Below are 26,730 nucleotides of genomic sequence, written 5' to 3'. Positions count from 1 at the left end.
GAAAACACCCGTGTACTTAGATTTAGGTGCACGTTAAAGAACCTCAGGTAGTCGAAATTTCCCGAGTCCTCGACTACGGCGTGCCTCATAAAGTCGTTTTGACACGTAAACCCCATGTTGTACTTTAATTTAGGATACAGAAAATTTTGTTTGCAAAAGGATGTAACTAAATTATTGCTGATACCATCTCCACACTTTCAGCATATCGGTTTTTGCTCGAATAAACAGTCATGTCCTTCTCGGCAATTGGAAGTTACATACACAAGACTACGCTGCCGCATCGCGCAATTGAATTTCTATTTACATAGAGCTGGTCTGACGATGTCCCGTCTATGCCACAATTGTAAGGAAATCTAATCAATAGACCACTACTTTTTATCTTGTAGATGTCCACACCAGAGAAAGATATTACTCGAAGCTCCACTCTTCAAAATTCGATTAGGGTTAAGTACACCAGTATTATTATCATTTGGGGCCTTGACACAAGGCTATAGTCACCGAAATATTTGTACCGCAGTATTTGATTATTTAACTGCAACAAAACGACTGCCCTGCTAATTATCCTCTTTTTACTCTAGGTATCAAACCTGCGTTCATTTCACCTAAATTGGTTTCAAGTTCTCCTTCATTGTTATACCCTCTCTTAAAATTCACAATTAAGTTCTGTAACATGAAGTTCAATAACGAGTCTAGTTATTTCATGTCATTTTTTTCATTTTTTCAACTCTGCGTTTATCGTCTTCAAATAAGAATTTCCTTTAGCTACCTCCTGCCGCCGAATTTCGGCCTATCCCCCCAGTGGGGGCGAGCCACGACAGAGGTTCATTATCATCATCATCAATTCAATCGCTTTATTTTTGTCGTAATAAAAAGAACCACTAATCAAGAAACGGAAACAGAAATTAATATATGTTTACTATTAAATAATACGAATATTACAGATCAATAAATTAACACGAAGCAAGAAGTTCATATTATGTTTCCACTGAGAACCATGGCCAACCCCCCCCCCCTCCTCGTGAGTACGTGCCAAAATTTGCAGGAAGAAGAAGAAGAACAAGAAGAAGTTGGGCTACAAATTATACCGGTACGTCCTTTTCATGTGACATTGTATTTACTTCATGACATGAATCACAGTGAATATTCATTGCTGCAAACACTCATTATTTCTGTAGTTGCTCCATGAATGATTATTTTGCAAGCTTAGTCGCATTGAAACGAGGAAGCCTAAAAAAGCTAACGAAAACCTATGTCCGCGGCGCCATTAGGTAAAGCGATTCCAAACTTTCTGTTCCACTTATGCCACTAAGCTTCCACGATTGGCCAAAAATGTTTCGCACAAACCCCATTTCGTCCGTCGGTCACGCAACACCACGAAAACCGCGGAAACTCTGCTTCTGAGATGACGTGCACACTGATTGTGCATTATTAGGCCGAGCCAGCAAAAAATAATTATTTCCCATTCTGCGGCTTTCTTATCATTAGCCCTGCTCTAGTGGTTAAAATTTCTCGGGCCACGCCCGCTTCGCCTGACTCTCACGCGACGTCTCAAGATTGCGAAAACTCATCACGTCAAAGTGATGGGCGCGCATTGAAGGTACATTCCTAAGCCGAACAAAACTGAGTTTCTTCCAGAATAGCCGGATGCTGCCCCGTTCCGAAAGTGATAAAAGATGGTTGCCCCCCGATCGCCCTGGCACTACCTACTCGGAGCTGCCGAGGGGAATGAATTTCTATGCGCATAATAAAAATTTTTGCCCGTAAATATAACGTATAATATATCTCTATACCAACTCTTCGCTTAGGATCCGTTTTAGCGCCATTTTCAGCCTTGTGATGCACGCCGCCTCGATTTTCGACGCATCACCGCAAGCTAAGCAAAGGACGCATACCAATCACGGACGCCGGCACCGCACTACTCATCCGGTTATATTCTCTCATTGAGCTTGCTCGTACCTACCGAAATCCTGTACACTTCTATTATAAGCCCATTCAATAAAAAAAAATAATATTTGCTTTCAAAGCAAACAAACGTGACCTCCTATGAACGAGGAGACCATTTGGTTGGGCTGTTAAATCAACGCTGCGTGTTCCCACTCAGTACTTGCATCGGTGGTCGCGTACGTTTGACGTCGCATGTTTGCAACAAAATCATAATGGAGTAGTATTGTATTGTATTGTATTGTATTGTATTGAATTTTTCTTGTTTTCCAAACATGTTTATTTCAGCGCCAGTGGAACGGCTGCGCCAATGAACACTCACTCGTCATGGGCGGTGTCGGTACACTTAATCACAAATTAATGCCCGAGTTACGGAACGATCATGCATATGCATTGAGATAGTGGGACGTTCCCAGTTTGTAACTCAGTTTATGCCGTCTTTTGCATACTTTAAGCTATACTGTTAAATTGTCTTGTGCCTATACCTCTTATCATTTGCCACCCCCACTAGAAAAGCGCAGGAAGGAGTGCCTTGAAGCAACATTTTATTTCCCTTCATGGCACAAGTTTAGTCGTGATGACATGTGTTAAAAGTGCGCATTGCTGATTTGGCGTTATACCTCCACACCCAAACCACACGCTACGCGAACGCAAGGAGGCCTTAATAAACACGTCGTTGTCCCACTGAAGGATGTTGCGCCCTCTCTGGTTAAACGCCTTTCCTACTTTTTCGCAGTCAGACGACACATTCGTGTTTCTCCGGAAGGCGTGTTGCTTCGATAGGCGGTGGCCAAAGGCTCGTACATTCTTTTTGGTTTTGCATGCTGGCAATCCGAAGAACAAACAACGATAAAAGAAAAACCTGCAGTTTGCACACAGATGTCATGGTGATCCAGATTTACATTTTACCTGTCGGAGTTACGCCACCTCCTGCAGTAGGCAAATCAGGCTACATTAGGGAAGGAAAACTGCAGGGGTGCTATCCTCTGGCAATCACATTCGTAGCTGCTTCTACTTTTTCATCTTTTTTTTTAGGTTTCACGAGACTAGCACCAGACCCGTTCGGCGTCTACGGCCCGTAGCTTTCTGGCATTGCGCCAACTGTGCTCAGACCACAAACCGGGAACGCTGGCGCCTGTAGACGCCGACGCGTCCGGCGCTACTGTCGCGATATCTCGCGAAAATGAAAGTGTCTCCGAGAATGATCGCCCGAAAATATCGCGACAGAAACAAGACTGACAGTGCGCTTCCTGCAACCTTCCCTACTCTAACGTGCTGTGATTTGCTCCTTATGCAAGCCCAAATAGCCCGAATGTGCGTTTTAGAGAAGCATTATGTTCGCCTACTCTCTCGAAGGGATAATTCTTAAAGCCGCCTCACCAACCCTCTCTCTCCTACCTTCTTTCGATAGAGTTTGCTCGTTTAAAAGCGGTTTAATCCACCTGTGCAGGTTTCATCGATGCCGCCACGATTCCCGACGACCAACGTACGGCGGAGAAAACGCACGGGCTCAGCCACGAGTACACGTTCTCTGTTGACCAGGAAGAAAAGCAGAGTCTCACGTGCTAGCCGCGTATCACTCCCTGACACCAGAAGGACGAGCGCCATGTCCACAAGATATCGCTTCGGCAAGTTGAGCAACGCCTTGTCACAGTGAGCACCTAAAAACCGAACTCTTGATTAGTACTATGTTTTGGACCAATTCAGTGTCTCGTACCAACTAGTTTATACTGCGACGTTGAGTGCACGCGGTGCCGAATATACACGCTGTCGTGGCTCGTTGTTTTTTACAGCGAAGCTGTATTGCCTAGGGTTCCATGCATTTTCGTTCTCCGTGAACAAAAACTATCAATATGAATGCTTCATACCCACGTAAGCATTCATGCTCCCGTGAGCAAGCAAAGTGCAATGGCTCATAGCCCTGCAAGACAGAGGCTACAAGCAATAAGCAAAGTGAAGCGAACAGTGCTTGAATTCTTTATACTCACGCATACAACATACAGAACAGCATGTCGAAAACTGTCACCAATGACTCATGAGCAATGGCTCATGCAAGCAAAAAATCCAACGACTTATAGTCCCGTAAGGTTCATGGCTGCTCACTTTGCGTGAATAAGCTACGATCGCACTGCCCCTGTTGTCGTTGTCGGTGATTTCAATGTGGATGTGCCGGTACCAAAAAGGGAGCTGCCTACGCGTTCCGTGTTGCAGACATAAATCTTGCGATGCCCCACCGATCCGGCCCAACGGACCACCCAGCGGTGTACGTGCATCGATTTGACATTACCAAAGAATGTAATTGCTGTTGCCAGTGAAACAATAACCGCACATCAATACAATAAATGAGTTCGTACCTTTGTTCAAAATTAGGTGTCATGTCCGTGTCATGTGCTAAAGAGCTTCGCTGGTCAGCCACCTTCATAGAGTGGAATGGCTCATTTTTTGCGTTTTTAGTATTAATCTTTGTGCTAACTGCCTCAATGTATTGGAAATTACGAATTGTAGCCGGTGAGCTTTGAAGACGTACCTAACCAGATCTTTCTTTGATTCGCTTGGGTTCACACGCGACATGTCCGTATGAAGTTAAATGTAAGTGTGCAGGCCTGTTTCAACCGTATGTAACGAATTCTGAGGACAGCAGTCGTTTCAAAATAGGCACAGTGTAGCTTGCAGTAAAATCGTGCAGATGACGTCTTTGATGTCTCTCCATGTGAGCGAAGCTCTCCCAGTTTTAGTGAACGGTGCATTGAAACACAACACGTAGCGAAGGCATATGACAGCTGTCTTTATTTACATATCACGACTTGTCCATCGTGCTTGGTCGTTTTTCTTCTTACGCAGTAATCGTGATCATCCGACCACAATCTGGATCACACGACGTCACACCCAACTAAGAAAAAATATATTTTGCAGTCTCTTTTACAAAAGCATTATGGTATCAGTTGCCTCTTCATGATCCCTGCCTTCGTTCTGGGAACTTTACCCCAGTTATGAAAAGACCCTTCGGGGTTTTAAGTGCCAAAACCACGATTTGATCATGAGGCGCGCCGTAGTGAGGGATTCCGGATTATTTTACACCCCCTGGGCTTATTTAACGTGCACTCAATGCACAGCACACGGGCAGTCCTTCATTTCAGCCCCATCGAAGCGCGGCCGGCGCGGCCGGGAGCTGCCGAAACTGGGGAGGCGAAGTACGCCCTTATATTTATGCCTTCCTCGCCCTATAATGTTTTTTTTTTATGTCACCGAACTGATTGCATAACTCGACAGCTTGTGAGCTATAATATCGAACGGTGTTTTATTCTCGTTTATTTTGCTCTTTCTTTCTATCCTCAAGGCTGGATGGCCTGATAGACAGGGTCTGGGATGCGCAGTCCCCAGCTGAGCAACTCCTTTGGGGCGCAATCTGGGTTGTCATCATTGCGCTGTCCATTGTCTCAACTTATCTCTCCTACCTCGTGGTTATGCACAAAAGGGGTAAGTTTTTTTTTTTTTTTGCTAGAACATTTTTTGCGTCAAATGCCAAGTAATGACAAGCTCGTTTGTAATTGTTACGGCAAGCTTTCTATATTACACCTTACAAAATAAAACTAACTTTTTTTGTGGCCAAGGAAAGTGTGGGGTACGGTAAAGAAGGAGAAGGGCTGCGCGCAGGTACTCGCAATTTTGTCATCGATCCATCGTTCTCGAAATTTAAGCGCTCTAGCTGCACGTATCCAGTTGGAGCAGGCGCATGGTATTTAGGTCATTGTGCGCCACTGAAACTGTTGTCCCAAACCGAAAGCCACGCTTATCGACCGACGCACAAAGACGCTCTGAGAGGATTCAGCAGTTTCGATATCATCCCTGGGTACCTATTGACAAACAAACGTTCTTACGCTAGAACTCTTCGAAGGAGCAGATGTCAGTGCATCGTGCTACGAAAGATATTGTACTGCGCTGCTGAACGTGTACTTGAGTGAGATGTGATATGTACTGTTCTGCTGAGCCGTAGAGAGGCTAGCTCCGTAGAGTTTTTACTTCCTAGTTTCCGCTCCTTTAAGTGGAAGATAGATAGATAGTTAGCTCGGTTGATTGATTGTATAATTGATTGATTGATTGATTGATTGATTGATTGATTGATTGAGTGAGTGAGTGAGTGAGTGAGTTAGTTAGTGAGTGAGTGAGTGAGTGAGTGAGTGAGTGAGTGAGTGAGTGAGTGAGTGAGTGAGTGAGCGAGCGAGCGAGCGAGTGAGTGAGTGAGTGAGTGAGTGAGTGAGTGAGTGAGTGAGTGAGTGAGTGAGTGAGTGAGTGAGTGAGTGAGTGAGTGAGTGAGTGAGTGAGTGAGTGAGTGAGTGAGTGAGTGAGTGAGCGAGCGAGCGAGTGACGGACAGAGGCAACTGGCCAATCGGCAAACATCGCTTCAGAAAAGAAAGCTCTCTGCGTTCGGCCTCTGATATCCAAAACTATTTTCGCCTTCATGGCTTGGGCCAGAACATAGCGATTTCATTCTAATGGTATCCTTTTGGAATTTCATCAAGAATTAGAGCGCTGCTCCGACCCCGTTATCAACAGTGTATCGGCCGCTCAGGAGCAGGTGATGACATGAAGGAAAGAAATGAAGCGAGAAGAGGGATTGCACTGTGCCGGCCCTGTATTTACAGCTCGTGTGAAGCAAAGAGTGTGCGCACTTGTTTATATAACATAAACGCAACCTCTACGTGGGATATTAGGTGAATTGAAAAAAAAATAGGAGAGCGACACCACAGGGTTTCTATTTTCTGCAAGGCAGCGATAAATGTGAAGGAGCGCTTTGAACGAGGTCAAGTGAGTGAGACAAAAACTTATTTAAGGCTGATAGAATATTGTGAGGCGTGGATGTTATTTTCAATTTTTTTTGTGCGTGCTCACAAAGTATTGTGGCGATTATGATGATCAATTTGGAATGACAGGTAAATGAAGGTGCAGCTAATTTTGGCAATGTGTAAAGCTTATCTAATTTTATTACTAAAATATCAAAGAGAAAAATGAGCAGCTTTTTCTTTTCTTATTTCAGCACAGCACGTCAGACACGAAAGTCCCGACTATGACATCTGTACGAAGCCGTCATGTTTGACCTACGGTAAGCCTGCCAAGCAAGGTTTGCCGTTCGCGTGTAGTTATAAAATCTACTGCATTGCGACTTGGACAATATCATCTTTCATAGTTTCCATTCGGCATTGTGTTCATTCATTACGTGAGCACGCATGAGTTATGCCATTCACCGCTTCATCTTACACACTGCGCGAAGCCGATCACTCGTTACTCTCAGAAAAATAAAGTAATGCCTTCTCCGCGCTCACTTTGTTCAAGATGGCGGGCAGCAGAGACGACGGGACTAATGAACAAACAGGACAACCGGCTGTCTTCGCGCTCTACATAATGTCCGTTATGCAGCGCGACCATGATGCAGTCGATATTGCCCCTACGGCAGCGTTGTCCTTTGGCGAAATTTTCTGTTTGTCTCTGCATTCGGCCTCAAATGATTGCATGATGGCATAAAATTTATCCTTTTTACTTCTTTGCGCTATACTGCTTGCAAGTAATTGAATCAATTTAGCCTCCAACTATACTGAAGACTGACATAATGGTTTTTTTTTAATCTTCGTTTATTGCTTTTTTCTTTTGCTTAAGTTATTTAGTATTTTTATTCGCAGTATTTCACCTCGAAATCTCTCTGTTGCTTTGAGTGTGGTGTTTTGTACAATTGTAATTGTAGGCTTGTTTGTTTTTATTATGCAGAGATTTGTTGGTACATTGCAGACTTTCACACATTATAGAAACAAAAGTATTCGATCAAAACTACAATAACCATTTTGAAAACGTAGAAGATAACGGCTGCTAATTACTGCCTCTCAAAAGCATTTAAATAAATTACTAGAAAGTAATGGATTACTTTAACGTTAATTTCCACCCTACGTTTTTATTAACATTGCACAAATACAGCAAATTGAATGAGCTGCCCCAGCTCTTTCAATGCGTACGCCGCAGCCATTCATACGTTATTTTAACTGAGAATTGTTTTTCGAAGCGTTATGCGGTATTCTTCCCTTGTTTTCATTTGAAGACTTCTTCAGCGACACTGAAATGTCGCTTAATGCGCGCACTATAGAAAATGGCTGAGTAGTCACGTAGTGACGAACATAAAAATCGTATTAGGTGATTCCCTCGCACGAACCCCCTAAGTGTCCGTCGCTATCAAGCCACAGAAGCGCCCTTTCGATCTGTCGAACAACATCTGGTGTACCACCTCTCGGCGCCCTTCACTCGTTAAACTATCGCGTTCCTTGAAAACTCGGCCGAATCTGTAATGTAATTTAATACACTGCGACGGGTCATTCAGCCAAAGAAATACTTTTCGTGTGTTACAATCACGACAAAAGGTATATATATATATGAGTGACGCAATGTTACACACATAGCAACTAAAGAGTTTATGATGACCCAAAACTTTTGTCTACATCAGAGAAGTTGTAAACTGCACTAAGCCGAAACTTGAGTAGCAGCTCTTAGCGCCTATGAAGGCCACCTATAAGCGCTTCCAGGACAGAGGGGGAAATTTAGTATAAGAGGAAAGCTCAGAGAGTATACGTCCAACAAAAGTGTTAAAATCTGCATAGCCTGTCACGTTGAGGTGATCGAAACGTAGCTGAAGGACGCCGCTTGTGAGAAGGAGGTAACCCATGTGCCTATTTTCATCCCTTAGTACTATGCTGTTCCCACCTAATTTAAGTGCTCAATGCTACGTCGCCTGTTATACCCTGATTCGTTAAAATGTAAATGGGCACAGGTAATTTGTTAATGCCAGAAAAGTAATTGAATTAGAGTGAGCGTTACCGAGAGAACAACGTAATCGCTAAATTACAAAATTAAAAAGAAATGTACTGATTACAAGCAATTATTTACATCTAATACGAACAACAACTCGTGCGCAAGACTTTGTACCGGTAATTACAAGGTAGTCAAAGATGGTATACTTGTTAAACCAAGCGAACAAGCCAAAATCACGTTCATGAAGCGTGAAACCGCCAACTCGAAAACGACATGCCGCTTTCTCACTAACGCTAACGCGACCGCATTTCATGTGTTCCGAATGGTACACTAGAATGCCTGGGAGTTGCAGAATTGCAAGTGAATTCTTTCACCAAACCCATCTGCGCCGGTTTAATGGGCGCTAGCATTCCCCCGAAAAAGCGTTACAAGGCACCTGCAAGGGTGCGATCTTGTACGCGTTCCAAAATCGAACGGAGGCGGTCCGTTCTTAACGTCACTAAATAGGCGGTCCGTTCTGTTGCGTTCGTCCGATAGCAGACGACACGGAGTGAATTTGAGGTCTGCACAAAGAGCGCACTAAAGGCAAACATTAGGTTAGCGTCTAATGAAAGAGCGAGAGGGTAACCAGTTCTTTGACAGTGTCTCCGCTGAAAAAGAAAAGAGAGAAACGGTACCACTAACGGGCGTTTAATACTCTGGACACAAGTGGTAACTTCTAGTCAATCGCTGATGACAACAAAAGTTACTTTCGTTCCGTGTCAACGTCATTGAATTTGCATTTCGGCACGATATGCAGGAAGTTGTCGCATAGCTCAAAGAAGCTACAACTTCACAACGTTCTCTCAGCACAATGTGCTAGGGAGCCTGTATAAAAAGCAAACTAATGATTCGCAGGAGTTTGGCACCCAATTTTCGCGGAGCTCTCAGCCGATGCGGTTGACAGGATTACTGCACGTCACCTTTGAGGCGGCTGTCACAGCGCAGCGCTTAATTAAAAATAAAGTCTCTCTGTGTTTTGGTGGTAGGGCCCGAGTTACCGCCCAGGCGATCGGGGAAGAAAAGACTCCAGCCAAACTTCCGAAATTTGGTGGAGGGCTCCCCTAACCTTGAACACCTCTGACTATAAGCCGTGGCGCTGCGTACTTTGCGTTAGCCATGTTCCGTCAGAGAGGACAACTTGAAATGCAAATTGATCGTCACTTTCGCTCAAAATTTTCCTCACATACAATTCCGCTCTGCAGGACGGAAGCGTAGCCGCGTTTTTGAAAGGGCATGTTATCGGTCTAGTCACTCAATGTTTGCCGATAGTATTTTCTTAGGACTGTAAATTGAGTATACTACATAAAAACTTTGTCGACGAGGTCCAGAAGGGATCGCCAGAGATTACGAAGAAAGTATATTACGCGCAAGCACCGTTTCACATTGGCGCGACGCTCTTCTCCAGCATCGGAGTTCCTCTCGGGCATCAACTACAGCGTGGATCCGTGCGACGACTTCGAGAGCTTCGCGTGCAACAGCGCCCGGCAGTCCCCTAATTTGGCCACCAGGCGGCGCCATTTCAGCAACCCGTGGCTGGCGCAGTTCGACAACGCCGCCAAGTACCTACAAGGTTAGAGCATTTAGAGCCTGGAACAAGCTAATTCACTTCACAGTAGCGTCTTCCTTGAGCTTCACATCAGAAGAACATTATCTGCCTTCTTTTTTTAGACGTAACACGTCTTCCAATTGGGTCAGAGGAGGTCTCCCGCTTAAGCCGCATTTACCGAAAGCACGTTATTACCGTTTATATGTTTGCAACCGTGCTACCCAAGCGCCTTACTTTGGTATCTAGGTACAGAAAGACTTAGCCATTACTCGGCCATACATGTGTCGCGTGCACAGATGCTGCTGCCGTTGAGCGTCGTATTGCGCAATCGGACCTAACTTCAGCCTCACGCGCGGCATTCGCAGAGGCCTAGCTCAGCAGTGCGTTTGTCCATTCGTGCAGGGGTGGTCGCGTTTGGAAAAGCTCGTTGAACAATAGCAGCTATAATTCATAAAACACATACTGGCGCTCATAAGAAGCTATAGGGCCAACAAGTATGCGCGTTGTTGCATAAATTTTATGCTTACTCATGAATTTCATGCTTGTCCCCGCTTTCGACGAAAAAGGATACAGAAATGGTGTGAAGAGACTCGGGCATCAAGACAAAGTGGTACCCAACTTGTTTCACCAGTGCGGAACGCGTCAATCTTTTTAGAGAAAGGGAGCGCGGGGGACTGACGCAAGCTGTTACGATTGGCCAGCGGGGGCAGTGACCTTCTAGCCTCTCCTGCCCTGCTGCGTCGAATCCCTCTGTGAAGCCAATAATGCGTCCCCTTCGGACAGGGGTGCGGCGCATGTAAGGCGAGACATGTTTTGCGGACAGAGTATTGTTTGTTGGTTGACTGTTGCCTTCACGGACTAATGGGAGCAACCAATGTCCTGGAAAATGGTGTCCTACGGCGTTATCTCGCGGAACCCGGTAACCGCCACAGTCGTTTAACAGCCGCTCCAGCTAACTTTGCGGGGTCATCCGAGGAACCAAGACGCGCAAGCTTGAGTCAAGCGTGAGAACCCATGTCTACTAAGCTACCGCCCTTACTGTCCTCACTGTATGTTCAGTGAACAAAAGTGCGGGAGTGTGTGTTTGAACAGTCGCCCTCAACGTGGGTCCTTCAAAGGCTTTTGGCGCTGCGACTGGACAAAGGATCACTGGCAGATCTCCCTTGCCCACGAATCTAGGGATGACACAGGGAGTTTAGGCAGTCGTTTCCGGCCCCTCGGTGTGCTTCACTTCAGTCATCCTAGACTGATGAGATGTAACGTTCCCCACTCTTCATGTGGATATTGAAAATAAGCCCAGTACCCCTTGTTCTCGATGAGAACACATTCCTCCCTTCAACAACGTCCTTAGCGTGAATGAGTCGGACGACGGCATGGGCCGGCTACCCCTTTTTACATGGCCGACTCCAACACATACAACGCGCTGGAACGCTAACCATCTACAAGTACGGCGGGCTCGAGCGACGCTGAGCATTCTCGGGCGCCAGCAATATAGGGAAAGGGGGGGGGGGGAGTCATTTCTTTCCCCTAGTGGCCAAGCACGCTGTGCACCGCATAGAGGCCCGCTACGAATAGGGAGCGAGCAAGATTGCTAAATCTGATCCTAAAACGTCCATTAGGGGTAACATAAGTTAATCATGTGTGATTTCTAATGTGTGAATAAATGTAGGCGAACTTTTGTGTCACGCTATATAATTTACGTGCCTTATTGCCTATACACCTTTTCTTCAACACACGCCGGCCATTTAACGTAACCCATTGCAGCTGCATAGCTGATACAGCCTACCCGTTTCTTTATATTAAATTATAAACAGCATTATGACAGAGCCACTCACATTCATGGCGGTCCCCATCACCCCGCAAGGTGGCGCGCAAACAAAGGCAAACTCGCGCCTTGTGGCGCTTGCAAATCGAGGATTGCCAGCGGCTGCAAAGATAAATCAGCTTCAATAGAAGCATAGCGCACATTCTTTCGATCATATAAGTCATCTATATATATGGTAGTACGGTGTGTCGCCAAAGATATCGTGGCCAATGATGCGATTTTTTTTTTCTTTTTTGTCGGAGAGTGCTTTGCAGCACCACTCGAATGAAAGGAAGGAAGCCCTCTACACGGTATTGCCAGCGTGTACTGGAGACAAATTATGTATAAAATTTGTAACTCAAATTTTATTGCAGCTAGACTGACTGCTCTGATAAAACAGGTAGAAACTACCGCCTCCGCATTATTATTCAGCTGAAACTGTGTCTTGCGCCTGCGACCAAGTGCTTGTGTCGTGCTAGTAAAGTTCTAGCTCGGCACACACGTGAACTTCTGTACAACTCGCCATTGCACGAAGTGAATTCAACAGAGCACGGCGCAAGCAACCCGCACTAATTGACGGCAAAACCATGCACTTACGGAAGAAGTAAAAAAAATTACCTTCAAATTGACAAACTAATTCTTATGTCGTGAATGCAGTGAACGCTCGCAAATAGAGCTTTATGTTGGCTGAGGTTGATAGCAGGCACTCAGAGCTAGCTGCTCACCTACTCATGTCCCATATTCTATATGCTGCGAAGTGAGCATACATGTTATACTTGTAATTTTCCGCGCTCTTTCCAGATGTCCTGGTGAAATTCGAATTTAAAGACGAAGAACCACACACGCCGGACTACAATTTCTTGCGTAGATTTTACAAGAAATGCAAACCCGGTAAGCTGTATGCGTGAGGTCATGAATGCAAAAATGGCACAGAATCACTGACAACACAGATCGTTGAAGCATTTTATGAGCGCTGCAAAAATTACTGCTAGTGGTACATGCTACACTCTAGGCAGCCATGTTTATTACGCAGTCTGAGCAGGTCTTCAAGGTAACTTTATTGGAGGGGTAGGCGTAATTTAGGCAGACGTACTAATTATGCAGGTTTCTGCTCATTTATCGCAACTCAAATGTGTCTCCTACTTTCGTCGGGCATACTCTACCGACATTCTTGCTATTTCACGGCTTTTTAAAGTTATTTGCATTCGAAACTGCGTTTTTGGAACACTTTTTTAGTCGGAGCTGCTTTCAGGACTCAGAAGTGTAATGATTTGGGCGAGTTGGTACCGATCCATAATAAATAGTTATTTGGCGACTCTTTCACTTTTTCTTCCTTTCTTTACGTCAGCGGGGTCTAATCCTATAAGAACTTTGAACAAATTTCATGATGTCTCTTTTTTAATTGAGGTTATGGCTGAGAACTTCTAACATTTTCTTCAAGCGAAGCTTTTTTTCTGAACCATTCTCGCCTTTCCTTAGAGTGGCTGATGAGTGCTGCTGCTGTATTTCCAAATAGCTAACACATAAAAAAAAACCTATAGTGACGTTTCATTTCGATAACGCGGGTGACGCGCGAGCGCATGGGTGCTGCAGCGCATACGACGTTATCGGCCCTCGGTGCGCATATACACCTACAATCGCAGATCGTATTCAAGACAGGGGTCGCGCGGAGCAGCCGCCGGTGTAGAACGCCATATTGTAGGCACTAATTTACTATCTACATTACCTGGCATTGTGTCAACGCGTACAGTGAAGCATGAACACTGCACACTCGATGAAAGCGGACACTCGCTGCCAAAACACTAGCGTTAGGAATCGCGAGAGCCGCAGCGAGTCAAGTGACCTTGTTCTCTATCACTTCGACGCATACGTAGCGGTGAGAGCACAGCGCACGCAAAGCAACGAGCCATCGGCCCACCTAGACTGTCCCCGCCAAGCTAATCCCTTTCAATATAAAGCCCGCACGCGCGACCGACGTACAACGCCACCCTGCCGTGCCCCGGTGCCTTGCGACAGAATACGACACGCTTCTTATCCTTGCGCACGCGAGGTAAGCCGCCTTCGTCTACTCACTGTCGCACACTTGCACTCGCATACACGGCGTACGGCGCGCGAAGAACGATGTTATTACGAGACAATCCCGGTGCGTAAGCAATGTAAAGAAAACCTCCAGCAAGTTCCAGTGGAGGTCAACCCAGCGCGCCTCCGTCTACCTTCCTCCTCCGCGACGTTTGGCCTCGTTTCTCCGTCGCCACTTCGCTCAACGTTCCCTACACATTCCTCTAGATGGGGTTACTTCACCGCGCGCTCATCGCTCTCTTTGTACTTTATCTGCTGCGCAATTCTTTTCGCCTCCAGGCGCCTTCATCGTTCGCTTGCATCGCGGCGCCAGACAGACACCATTGATTTCACGATCTGGCTAGTTACGCTTGTGCGTAAAAACAAATATGCGTACCCGTTTGTCAAATCGAACCTCGGTTCCTCAGCACAGAAGCCGGATATTGTAACCACTGCGACACAATCACGCATACGCGGCTATTGTGCCATCGCCAGCTGGCACTTTGAGATTATCGCCGCATGCGTCGCATCGCGAAGCACGACTGCGCGATAGCACATGTAGGTGCACCACTTTCCTATACGCCAAAGACGCTATATTGAAATTTGCCATTACATAAAGCATGTGAATAACCGCTTCACGAAAGTTTTGCTTCACATAGATTCCAGCATGTACGCCGAATCTGCATATTTATTTTACTATAATCGCCAGTTATGTGATAAAGTGGAAACATTTCCATGCATAATGCGCACCTCTCCACACAAAACGGATGAATCAGCGACTAGAGACGCTTTATCCTCTGGCGTCATGCCTTTTATAGACAAACACACTCGAATGAACTGTAACCTGACTCGACCATCCTTTTTGCTCCCTCCAGAGGTAACGGACACCAACACGACCAATGTGGTGGAAAGGATACGCGCCGTTCTTCAACGAATCGGACTGCCACGGTGGCCCATGCTCGAGGTGGACGATCATCTGAACCTGTTCGATGTGCTGCGGGAATCATTCCTGCACCTCGGAATCACGGGTCTCTTTGAGCTGCGGGTGCGGAGAGACCTCCAGTTTGGACAGCCGGGCCACACCAGGCCCTACAGCTTTCACGTGAGCAGAACAAACCTTGCGGCACTGACGAACGCTGCTACAAAGGTTTCGGTATTGCTGTATAGCCGGAACAGCACTGACGGCGGTTGCTGGCCCGGCTAATGTGGCACGCGCACGTAGAAGAGCACTTCCGTGATTTCGAAAATCTAAAATGGGTAAACTATGTGGCCCTGTTTTAGAATGCGAAACTTTTTTCGGGAACGTACAATCTGCGCGGCAGTACTATATATATATATATATATATATATATATATATATATATATATATATATATATATATATCACATCAGAAAATTGTCAAGATGAACGCGACAGCTTGAGCTAAATCAAAATGCATAAACGTTTTACAGAGCAATCTTTCATGGTTACTAGCAGCTGCTTATCACATACTTATCAATAACAAAGGACTCGACTACGAAACTGCCGGGCTAGCGTTCGCACGGCCTTAAAGTACTGGGCGAGGGAGTACATCATGTTTGTTGACCTACATCCCGATGCGTTTCTCGGCGGTGCATTTTTACTTCTCTTCAAGTGCAGTTAATTTTTTGTGACCCAGTATGGTCTTGCGTCTGATAAAAACTATTAGTGATTTTCGGCAGAGCACTTGCTAATTGCACCTAAATATAGCGTTTGCTTTTTTTTGCCTTTTTTGTCTTTTCAACCTAAGGCAATATTGTTATTATTGCCCACTTTGCAGTCCAAAACTTCATTACTGGATTATTTATTACAGTTAAGTTTTTGCAGATAACCTAAATACTCGCTGCCATCTCTTTCTTCAGAATGACACAAATAAAAGCGTGCCCCAGCGATCGTCCTTTGGGATGCAATGCTCTATGCCCTGGTCTTCCGTGACTGCTACGGATACGTCGATCTACTCGTTTATCATTTTCAAAAGATGATTCATTCTAAATTATAGTTCTCCCAGCAGGTTGTTCAGTGCTTATTTAGTTTTCAGCAAGTTAGTTTTCAAATCTGTATTTAGATTCTATCGTAGCGTCATGGTGCAGTTGTAACGTCGAAGGAGCTTAAACGAATGTGGAAAATCATAGCCGCCACCTTGCGGAAACATTACAAGAATTACTGAAATATGTTCACTCTGCTCTTTACTCAGACCATATTTTGAGATCCCGATAGACATGGCTACACAAAAGATGTTTCGAGAGTTCATGAACAGAGGGAGTTCCTCAGCGAAGATATGACTGAGGTCGGATTGATGGCATATGTTTGGATGGTATTTGGATGTTTGGACTCGGTAGTCTATGTACTTTGAAGGATCGGTTCTTTCACTCTCCTCTTTAACGTGGCCATGAACAGACACACGGAACTGCTAAATAGCACTGTAGGGATAAAATACACGATCAGTGCGGATGACAACACAATATGTATGGGTGAAGGCTGCGATAGACTCAACGAATCCTCTTTGCAACACGCAGCTGCAGTGGTACAACGGCGCGCTAGGGGTATTTGGATAGCATGCTCCCCGCTGAAGTCAGAACTACTACTAGTAAGGTCCACCCGAACCAGGCCTACTCGGTATCCGCCGCCCGACATCAGGGTAGAGATTGGAAGCAACAGAAGTACCAGAGTCAGAATAAGCAGCGTCCCCAGTCTTTTAGACGCCAATAAGGCTAAACTGCAGCGTTCAGCAAGCTCGCATATTATTGTCCTAAATCACCAGCAAACACACAGGCATGAAAAAACAAACAGAGCAAGTCAAATTAGTCCAGGCCTTGGTCATTAGCCGAGTCACCTGAACTACCCCGTACTTGAATATAAAGAAGACACAGGTAGCCAATCTAGGTATCACTATTCTCAAAGCATACTAGCTAGCTATGAGACTCCCGCGACAGGCATATATATATATCAAAACGTTTATTTAAAAGAAAAAAAAAATTACCGACGATTACGTTACTTCCTAATGCGAAATTTGAGCGCAGCAAATAAGCTGTTTCACCTTTTCGATAGATTGAGGCAAAGAAATCGAGCAACACATGTATGCGCTATGACAGAATTTTTTTTTATTTTTCACACGTATTCCTTTAACAAAGACTCCACTAACAGTTCTTGACAGTCATGAAGGAAGCTTTGTGGTCGGAGAAATAGACTGATGTATGTTCGACTTGGTACACCAATGCTTGATTCTCAAAGACGAGATCTATACAAGTGCCTCGCGAGGTTGTCACAGCCGTGGGACGCGTTACGAGCGAGAGGAACGGGATGTTCTCCCGCATAAGTGTTAGGAAATTGCTGTTTGTCTTTATGTCAACATTAAAGTTCCCCACTACTAACATCGGTGTGGATCGATGGACGGTTAATGCGAGTTGCAGGAAGTGCACGACGTCTTTCGTGAGTGCGGTAGCGGACTCACGAAAGCGGTATCAGTCGGTCGCTGCTAGCGCTGGGGGGATGAAAGGGGGGCGGAGCTGGTTACGAGGCCGACGATAACGCCGACGACGACGCGAAACCCAGGAACGGACGCCAAAGAGCCATTTGTGTAGCCAGCCCTCCTCCACAGTCTCTCCTTCTCCCTTCCATCATCCTCCCTCGCCCGGAGAGCCGACAGCGCGCATGCGCGGCGGCGGAGCAGATTCGTCGGCGAGCTGGTTACGAGGCCGACGACGCGAAACCCAGGAACGGACGCCAAAGAGCCATTTGTGTAGCCAGCCCTCCTCCACAGTCTCTCCTCCTCCCTTCCATCATCCTCCCTCGCCCGGAGAGCCGACAGCGCGCATGCGCGGCGGCGGAGCAGCAGATTCGTCGGCGAGCTGGTTACGAGGCCGACGACAACGACAACGACGACAACGCCGACGACGACGACGACGCGAAACCCAGGAACGGACGCCAAAGAGCGGCGCTCTAAAATATGCAGAAAGCGAGTGGGTGGAGCCCCTAGTCCAGGGCCCCACTGGCTTGAGCGGTCCGCCGTGCTTGGTCGAGGAGCGCTAGTTGCATCTCCCGATCCTCGCTGGCGAGCCAAGTCTCCCACTGCTTCCTTCCGGAAAGTTTGCCGGCTATTTTTGGTGTATTAATTTTGGGTGGCCTGTTCTGGCAGTCCCACATAATGTGGGCGAGAGTTGGCCGGCCTCCGCACCAAGGACAGCGAGCGCTGTACAGCGTTGGGTGAATGCCATTTTTCAATTAAAGGTTTGGAAATGTGTGCGCCCGTATTCGGCGCCAGTCATAAGAGTCCTGCCTGGATAGGTCAGGGTGTGGTGGACTATACTTTCGTCGCTCGCGCCGCTGGTGCTCAAGGATGTCTCGTGGTAAAAAGGGGTTTTCGTCAGAGTGGTCGGCCGCTCGGTTGACAAAAGCACGAGCTGCGCCGTCCGCTCTCTCATTGCCCTCGAGTCCTGCGTGACCCGGGCACCAGATGATCATGTGTTTCTGCGTTAGGTTGGATCCTAATAGGTGAGTGGTGCTGTGTGGTAGCCTCCCGGTAAGGAATAGTCTACATGCGACTTGGGAATCTGTAAGAGTTATCGACGATTGTCCCAGAGCGTCCTTAGTTTTAATAGCTAGCGCGATGGCTGAAGCTTCTGCGGTATTCGCAGATTCAACTCTAGCCGTGGCACAAGTCACAAGCCCTTGATTTGCGGCCGCTCCTACCACTGCGAAGGCGTATTTGTAAGCACCACATCGAGCGACATCTGTGTAGACTGTATCCGGGTTTCCACCGAATTGCTGCATTAACTTTCGAGCTCGAGCCCGCGACAGGCAGCCACATCAACACTACTTGTCATGGGCATGCACAACACTCTAGCAGAACTAATTAAGCCCACCTCACAGCACAGTGTGAAGGGCTCGCGGAAAGCGCGACGGGAAGGTCTGTACTAGTTCCAACTTCGTATCAGACACCTTTCGTACCAAAGCCCAAAACAACCATATTCAGGGATATCTGGAAATGCATCCAAGTAATCCCTTTACCGGAAACATGCACCTTGAATTTCATAAGGGACACAAATCGCCATCAAGGCCAGTGGTTTGCGAGTACCTTAACATTCTGTCAAAATGGGGAGTCAGTCCAACCATTAGTGCCTACACGCCAGAGGAATACATTGGAAGCAAAATGGTGGCATCTTGCCTTGACCATGTGAATGTAAGAGCCCCATTGGCTAGCACTGTTTCAGCGGTAGTAAAGTGTAAACTGGCCGATCATTATATTGTAGGCTGTCATCTTGCGTTTCAAGTTCCCTTTAGATCCCGCCCTAACCTTCAACGCCTAAACATCCTTGATATCGCTAAATTTGACAGTCTTGTGGCCAATTATGACAGGACCAAATTTTTACGTAATGTCACGACGTCCACCGCTTATACGCATTTTGTTGATGCAATCCGTTCCTTAAAAATTACCGCCCAGAAAACAATCACCGTGAAACAACGCAACCCCAAACTTCCATGGCTAACGTGCGATATACTGACGGCTATTAAAGAAAAAGATGCCCTTTGGTCACGTTGTAAGCGTTGCCCGAACAATACACACCTTAGAGATCTGTACAGATCGCTCCGGAACAGGGCAAACGCCATGATTCGGTCGGCAAGGCGTCAGTATTACACCAAGATCTTTTATGAAAGCAAACACTCCCCCCAAAAGACATGGTCAGCTATTAATGAAGTATTCGGACGAAACACCAATCAACCTTTAGAAGAAGTATTCGCAAAACATTTCAGCAACCTTACGTCAGCCGTTCAAGAATTTAATTACTCTTTTTCTGTAGTGTCTTCACATCTTCAGCCTTTTGCTCCAGATGCGTCTAGCGCTGTTCCTAATCAAAAATAATGTACAGCGCAAAGGACAAGGACAGTGATAGGCGACATACACAGCGCTGCTGTACATTATTTTTGATCATGAATTACCAACTAGCCCAAGCAACCACCCTAGTTCACTTCATTTCTAGTACAATGGGCCCTTTCCCTTCGTCTTTCCCCGGTTCCTCAGCAAGTCCGTGTGTTTTGGTCAGTTTGATTGCTCTTGCCGTGTGCCGAGCTCGTTCATTCGCTTACTGCATCCGAGTCAAGATCCTACCTCCCGAAGTGGCAGCCCTGTGTGGTGGGTTCAGACCTTCTTGTGGGCATAGCGTGAGGATCTGCAAGATTCTGCGCTCGGAATGGCAACGCCAGGCCCGCTTCTACCGTGACGTCCTGTTTCTTCAACTTCACAGTTCTGACAGACCGTCTACGGCAAAGAAAAAGTGGCGTGAGTTGTCTGCTATCGTCGACAGAACTGCTGAATATCTCTGGCAACATGCGCTTCTACAACTACGTGCCATTACTCCTAAGAAGAAACCCCTGCCGAGGAACAATGTGCACCGGATTGGAGATGTGACGCTTCCAGCATGTGTTAGCCCTTGGGCCGAAGTTTGCCGTGGAACCTCGAACAGCGCTGTGTATGTCGCCTATCACTGTCCTTGTCCTTTGCGCTGTACATTATTTTTGATCATGAATTACCAACTAGCCCAAGCAACCACCCTAGCTGTCCCTAATACTGTACGATCGGCATTCTTGCCACCGGTTACTGCAGCAGACTTGCACAGCATCTTATTTAGCTTTAGACCTAAGAAACCACCTGGTATTCATTCATGATATTCAACGTAATTTTTCTGTGCTTGAATCCGTTCTTCTCTTCATTATTAATGGGTATATGGATCATTGCGTTATTCCCGACGATTTAAAAGTGGCTGTGGTTAAGCCGCTCTATAAGAGTGGTTCTCATAGCAAAGTAGAGAACTACAGACCGATTTCCATTCTTCCTGAAATCAGTCAAATAATTGAAAAACACCTGCTCGTAACGATGACCAATTTTCTAAATAAAAATAATGTTCTGTCACAAGCACAGTTTGGTTTCATCCAGGGAAAAAGCACTATTTCACTACTAGACGAATTTACGGACGCTATCTATTCAGCTTTTGATAATAATGAATTCGTATGCGCTCTTTTTTTAGATGCAAGTAAGGCTTTCGATTCCGTTATTCACACATTACTTCTTGATAAGCTAGAAAGAATTGGCTTCAGGGGCCCATTTATAAAGTTATTGTCTAGTTATTTTAGCAATCGCTCTCAGGTGGTGCGCATAGGTGACTATTCCAGTACAAAAATAATGTTAAAATCGGATGTTCCCCAGGGGTCTGTTTTGTCTCCACTTTTATTTAACCTATACGTCAATGATTTGCCTCAAATTGTATCAAAATGCTGCATATTCCAGTACGCCGACGACACTGTCCTTCTATCAACTCATGCATCATTTAATACATGCGTTTATAACCTTCAAGCAGATACCACGTCTGTAATGGGTTGGTGTACAAGTAACGGGATTGGAATTAATAGACAAAAGACAAAACTAGTTTGCTTTCATAATCCCCATAAAAAAATTGATCGTCCTGTGCCATTTTTTGTTCACAACTCTAATTGTATAAACTGCAAATGCATACCATTAGAATTCGCAACTAATGTAAAATACTTAGGCATCATGTTTGATTCTCATATGACATGGAACACTCATTTTACAGGTATTAGCAAAAAGCTACGTTCAGTATCCTGTCTTCTGTATAACTCTAGATACCTGTTCCCGTTTTCTGTCCGGAAAGTCATTGTTCACGCACTTGTGTACAGCTATCTTAGATACGGAATTACCATATTTTATCACTATTCATTTACATGGCGCGCAAAATTGAATTCTATTCTGAAATCTGTTCTTCGCAACGTTGCATACAATGAGACCATTCCTCCTAATACTAACCTATTTTCCTTTTTGCAGTTACCCTCATTTGAAGCATTATTTTTCTAAACTGTGGTGATAAAAGATTTTTGGAACAGTGATTTTCTTTTTCCGTTGATTCCTGCCAGACCACTGAGGCACCATAATACGTTCACTACCCCGCGGTGTTATACCCGTTTTGGTCGTTTTACCAGAAAATATTATTTTCCTAACGTTTTTAATTCTTTACCCAATGAACTGTACTCTATCTCATCAAAACGGACACTCAAGCTGTACCTCAAAACTAATTATTCTTCTGTTTAGTTGTCATTCACTAGAGCCTGTCCTATAGTTTCGATTAGTCTCGTTTGGTCTAGATTGGTGTGTATCCTTGTCTGTTTCACTTTGTATCTTTTCTAGCTTGCGTTTGCTCGTAGCTAACGTTTTGTTTGTGGTACTTTGCTTTTGTGTTGTAGCCTCCTTTCTCGTTGTAGTTTGCTTTTTGTAAATTGCTTCAGTTTATGGCTTGCTAACCATGCTTTATTTCATTTCTTTTAGTACTTGTCGCTAACTGCCGAGTACAGCCCGACAAGCCTCCATGGCTTGGGCTGACCGGTTTTTTGAATGTGTACTATTTTCATGAAATAAAGGATATTATTATTATTATTATTATTATTATTATTATTATTAAATAATAAAGAGCCAGAGCCCTGTACAAACGACGGCAAGCCCTTATTGGGGTAGCCCACTTTGGTGGGCAGAATACTCGAATAGATATAACATGTTTATCGCCTTAAAAGACAATACGCAACAAACACTAGCGCGGACCTGGATTCACGCGTCGGAAAAAGGAAACCACTCAGGAGGCGGTCATCGCCTTGGAAATAGCATCCGCAACAGCTAATAGAAAAGACAGCGACTACAAGGCGGCTATGAGAAGTTTTGCAAAGGCCATAATGGCACTTCTAGCAAACAAAATCACAAGCAAAAGCAGAACTAAAAATTCTGACTTCTTTTGTTAGTGCCAAAATAACGATATAAATATCCGCCACGCCGTAGTCGGGGACTCCGGAATAATTTTACCCACCTGAATTCCGTAATGCGCTCCCAATTTGTACGGTGCACGGGCGTTTTTGCATTTTGCCCCCATCGAAATGCGGCTGCCTTGGCCGGGATTCGACTCCACGCCCTCGGGCTTTGCAGAGCCACGGCTAAACCACTACGCCGCCACGGTGGGTTCAAAACAAGAACTCCTGGAATCCGAAGCAGCTCGTAACATAGCTCGAAGATTCACTAGCTTAGCGAAAGGACAGCTGCGGAAGGGAGCGAGGACGGAATGCCTCGACAGTTACCACGTTAGCACAGAACGCTGCAGACTATCGATGACACTGTATCCAGCAGCGCACAAACCCCTAAACAAACCACAAGTAGTCTGGTGGAGGCTGTAAAATACCGTATCTGCTTGTGCAATGGCCACAGGTTCTTTTCCGAGATTTGGCGTGAAAATCGTTGGTGCAGCCATTACACGCAGAAAAAGGCGCACAATTTTTTTTTCCTTCGTAAATATTTTCGGTGGTACATGCCTTGATTGAACTGCAGTACTTGCTTGTACTGGCTGCGGCTATTCTTGGCTATTCCCGTAGCGCCTGACCTGCCGGATGTAATAAATTGTGGCGCCCCTCAAACTAGTGATGACAGCGTCTCGGAGGCAGCTGCTGAATCTCTGAAGCTGTGCTTTCGCTGCCTGATGGAGCCGAAAATTCGGCACCGCTGCCTTGTTTTTCTATTACAAGAAAAGCTTCGGAATTATCGCGACATACAACAGATAACATTCCCAACCTTCTCAAAAGGCAAGGGTTCGATTATACACGTGTAATTACTAAATGTACATTTCGGGATTCTTTTTACAAAGTTCTGGGTGCGGCTTTTACACGGGTGCACCCATTACGCGAGTATAAACGGTAACACGTTTTCCTTAATCATCACTGCTTCAGAACATTCACCCAGAACAATATACTAACTTATATCAAATCCACCTAACTAATATCTAAAAGAACCAGAAAACGTTACTATACGTTCTGTCAGACTCTACTGCGAACGCAGTAAAAAACTGGGCGAATTATGTCCGTGTTTAAAACTGCACACGGAATAGTACAAGTTCAGCGGCCCAAATCCCAACGCTCTTCGTTCGTAAGGACTCATCGTCATTGACCAGTCGCCTTGGCTAATAATATGTCTACCATCAAGACTGGCTGGAATGTGCGCTTACGATCAGTTCCAGCATAAGCGCTTATTAAACACGGACCCACATACCCAGTGTAGTTGACCGTGGGCCCCGGAGCTCAAGCAAAATAGATTAAGGCGCGGGTGGGAAAAGAATACATGTATGTAGAGCACGGCTTTGTGATACACCGCAGATACAAATACATAGTAACTACAATTTGTTTGTATATCGTCCAAGGGTACGTGGTGCGGTTCGCTATCGCGAGCCTCCCGTCGCCGCTGAAAGCAATAAACATTTTCGAAGTCCTCTCAACACTGGCTTCGGTAACTTCGCTCAGTTACGGTATGAGGAAGATGGGAAACAACCGAGAACAATGCCGTGACACCAGTACCATAGAGGCTGCACTTCGGTTAAGCCGGTAGCGCGAAGGCAGCACAGCAATATTGCCGAATGGAAGCCCGAAGGGCGCTCGTGAAGCGAAAGTGCCCACTCTTGTCTATAGACTCGCGTTGGGAGTTTGAGCCGGCGATCTAGCGGACGACGTAGCCACCCGAGCCCGTCAGCAGGTCCCACCTGAGGCCCCAGAAACAGGGAGTCACTGTAGCCACCCAAGGTCGCGAACGCGAACGAGATCCTGCGAAGAGGTGATCCAAACAACACTCCCTCGCGTCTGTTCTGACTAAAATAGAACATCGGAAGATAGAACACCGGCTCCCTGTCGAGTTCAGAACGCGCGCCGCCCCCTACCACTACACGCAAGCGTTCAACGATGTCTGCCGTGTTGTAACCGCTTTCGCCGCGAAAGCTGTCACAACTCATCACACGGAATGCACAAAGCTTTTCATTCGTATGTGCTTTTTGCACTCACCGACGGCCTTCGCGAATAGTATGACCAACATTGCGAACGGCCTTCGCGTATTGTTTCACAAATAATTTCAGTGTAACCACTTTTTTTGTGAATACGATCTCCGGGTTTGAATTCACAAAGTTTTTTGAGTAATTGATATTTGCCATTGGTTAGCCGCCTTGGCTAATTGTATCTCCAGAATCAAGATTGGCTGACATTTGGTACTACAAGCAAGTATATGGTTATAGCTTTTTGTGAATACGCAACCTGACGTTATCCGAAAAGGATATTTATTCACTTGAAGATGTACTTATTTCTGGGTAACCCACGTGTCAGAAAAATACTAATTCGGGATTTCTTGGTGTGTACTCATTCATTGGTTACCTTAGTAACTTGCGATTCGCTGATGATATTACCTTGCTTAGTAACTCAGGAGACCAATTGCCGTGCATGCTCACTGACCTGGATAGGCAAAGCATAAGGGTGGGTATAAAAATTAACCTGCAGAAAACTAAAGTAATGTTTAACAGTCTCGGAAGAGAACAGCAGTTTACGATAGGTAGCGAGGCACTGGAAGTGGTAAGGGAATACATCTACTTACGGCAGTAAGTGATCACGGACTCGAATCATGAGACTGAAATAATAAGAAGAATAAGAATGGGCTGGGGTGCGTTTGGCAGGCATTCTCAAATCATGAACAGCAGGTTGCCACTATCCCTCAAGAGAAAAGTATATAACAGCCTTACCAGTACTCACGTATGGGGCAGAAACCCGGAGGCTTACGAAAAGGGTTCTGCTTAAATTGGGGACGACGCAACGAGCTATGAAAAGAAGAATGCTGGTTTAACGTTGAGGGATAAGAAAAGAGCAGACAGGGTGAGGGAACAAACGCGGGTTAATGACATCTTAGTTGAAATCAAGAAACAGAAATGGGCATGGGCAGGACATGTAATGGGGAGGGAAGATAACCGACGGTCATTAAAGGTTACGGACTGGATTCCAAGGGAAGGGAAGCGTAGCAGGGGGCGGCAGAAACTTAGGTGGGCGGATGACATTAAGAAGTTTGCAGGGACAACATGGCCACAATTATTGCATGACCGGGGTAGTTGGAGAAGTATGGGAGATGCCTTTGCAATGCAGTGGGCGTAACCAGGCTGATGATGATGATTACTCATTAATGCTGTGCTACCTTGCTGTCGCGCTGCCGTTAATAATGAATTACACATGTGTCCTCAGATTTTGCAGTGTAGTATGTTACCGCCAGTTCCCCAGTGTATTTATCTAAGGGTGATCTAGAAAACAGCGAAGAAGGAAACGCCGCCACAATATCGGCAATGGCAGGATAAGTGTTAGTGTTGAGCCCGTGAATGAATTATCGTGTTCAGTCAAAATAAATATTTAAATTTCTTCTCCTGTGTGCAATATGTCATCTATCACCCAGAAAAAAAAAAGAGCCACGCTAGAGATAACATGAAAACAACTTCGACAGTTGTTTTTTAACGCTTTGTAATTTTGTCAAGTACAAGTGAAGGGAACGCACTTCATTTTATTATCGGGCGGTGATGTACGAAGTTCAGCACGAAGGCCGATGCAACGTGAAGTGACCGGTTCCACAGCGCATGTGTCTCCTTCGAGTTCATCGTCGTCTTCTCAGGCGCCATGGAGGCGAAAGAGAGAAAATAAACT

At 45.7% G+C, this 26,730-nt stretch overlaps 1 protein-coding gene across 1 annotated transcript in view; it reads left to right on the top strand.

Moving 5' to 3' along the window:
• The first annotated feature begins 1,045 nt into the window (after positions 1–1,045).
• The window catches only part of LOC135900932 (neprilysin-2-like), a 67,259-nt gene continuing 41,574 nt past the window's right edge, over positions 1,046–26,730 (top strand). The window contains exons 1-7 of the mRNA XM_065430531.1: positions 1,046–1,087; positions 3,392–3,594; positions 5,279–5,418; positions 6,977–7,042; positions 10,178–10,342; positions 12,924–13,013; positions 15,056–15,282. Of these exons, the coding sequence (XP_065286603.1) occupies positions 3,401–3,594; positions 5,279–5,418; positions 6,977–7,042; positions 10,178–10,342; positions 12,924–13,013; positions 15,056–15,282 (882 nt within the window). The 5' untranslated portion in view covers positions 1,046–1,087; positions 3,392–3,400. The remainder of the gene's footprint in view (positions 1,088–3,391; positions 3,595–5,278; positions 5,419–6,976; positions 7,043–10,177; positions 10,343–12,923; positions 13,014–15,055; positions 15,283–26,730) is intronic.

This window comes from Dermacentor albipictus, chromosome 2, assembly GCF_038994185.2.
Source record: "Dermacentor albipictus isolate Rhodes 1998 colony chromosome 2, USDA_Dalb.pri_finalv2, whole genome shotgun sequence".
NCBI classification, from domain to species: domain Eukaryota; kingdom Metazoa; phylum Arthropoda; class Arachnida; order Ixodida; family Ixodidae; genus Dermacentor; species Dermacentor albipictus.
This window is presented reverse-complemented; position numbering and strand designations above follow the sequence as displayed.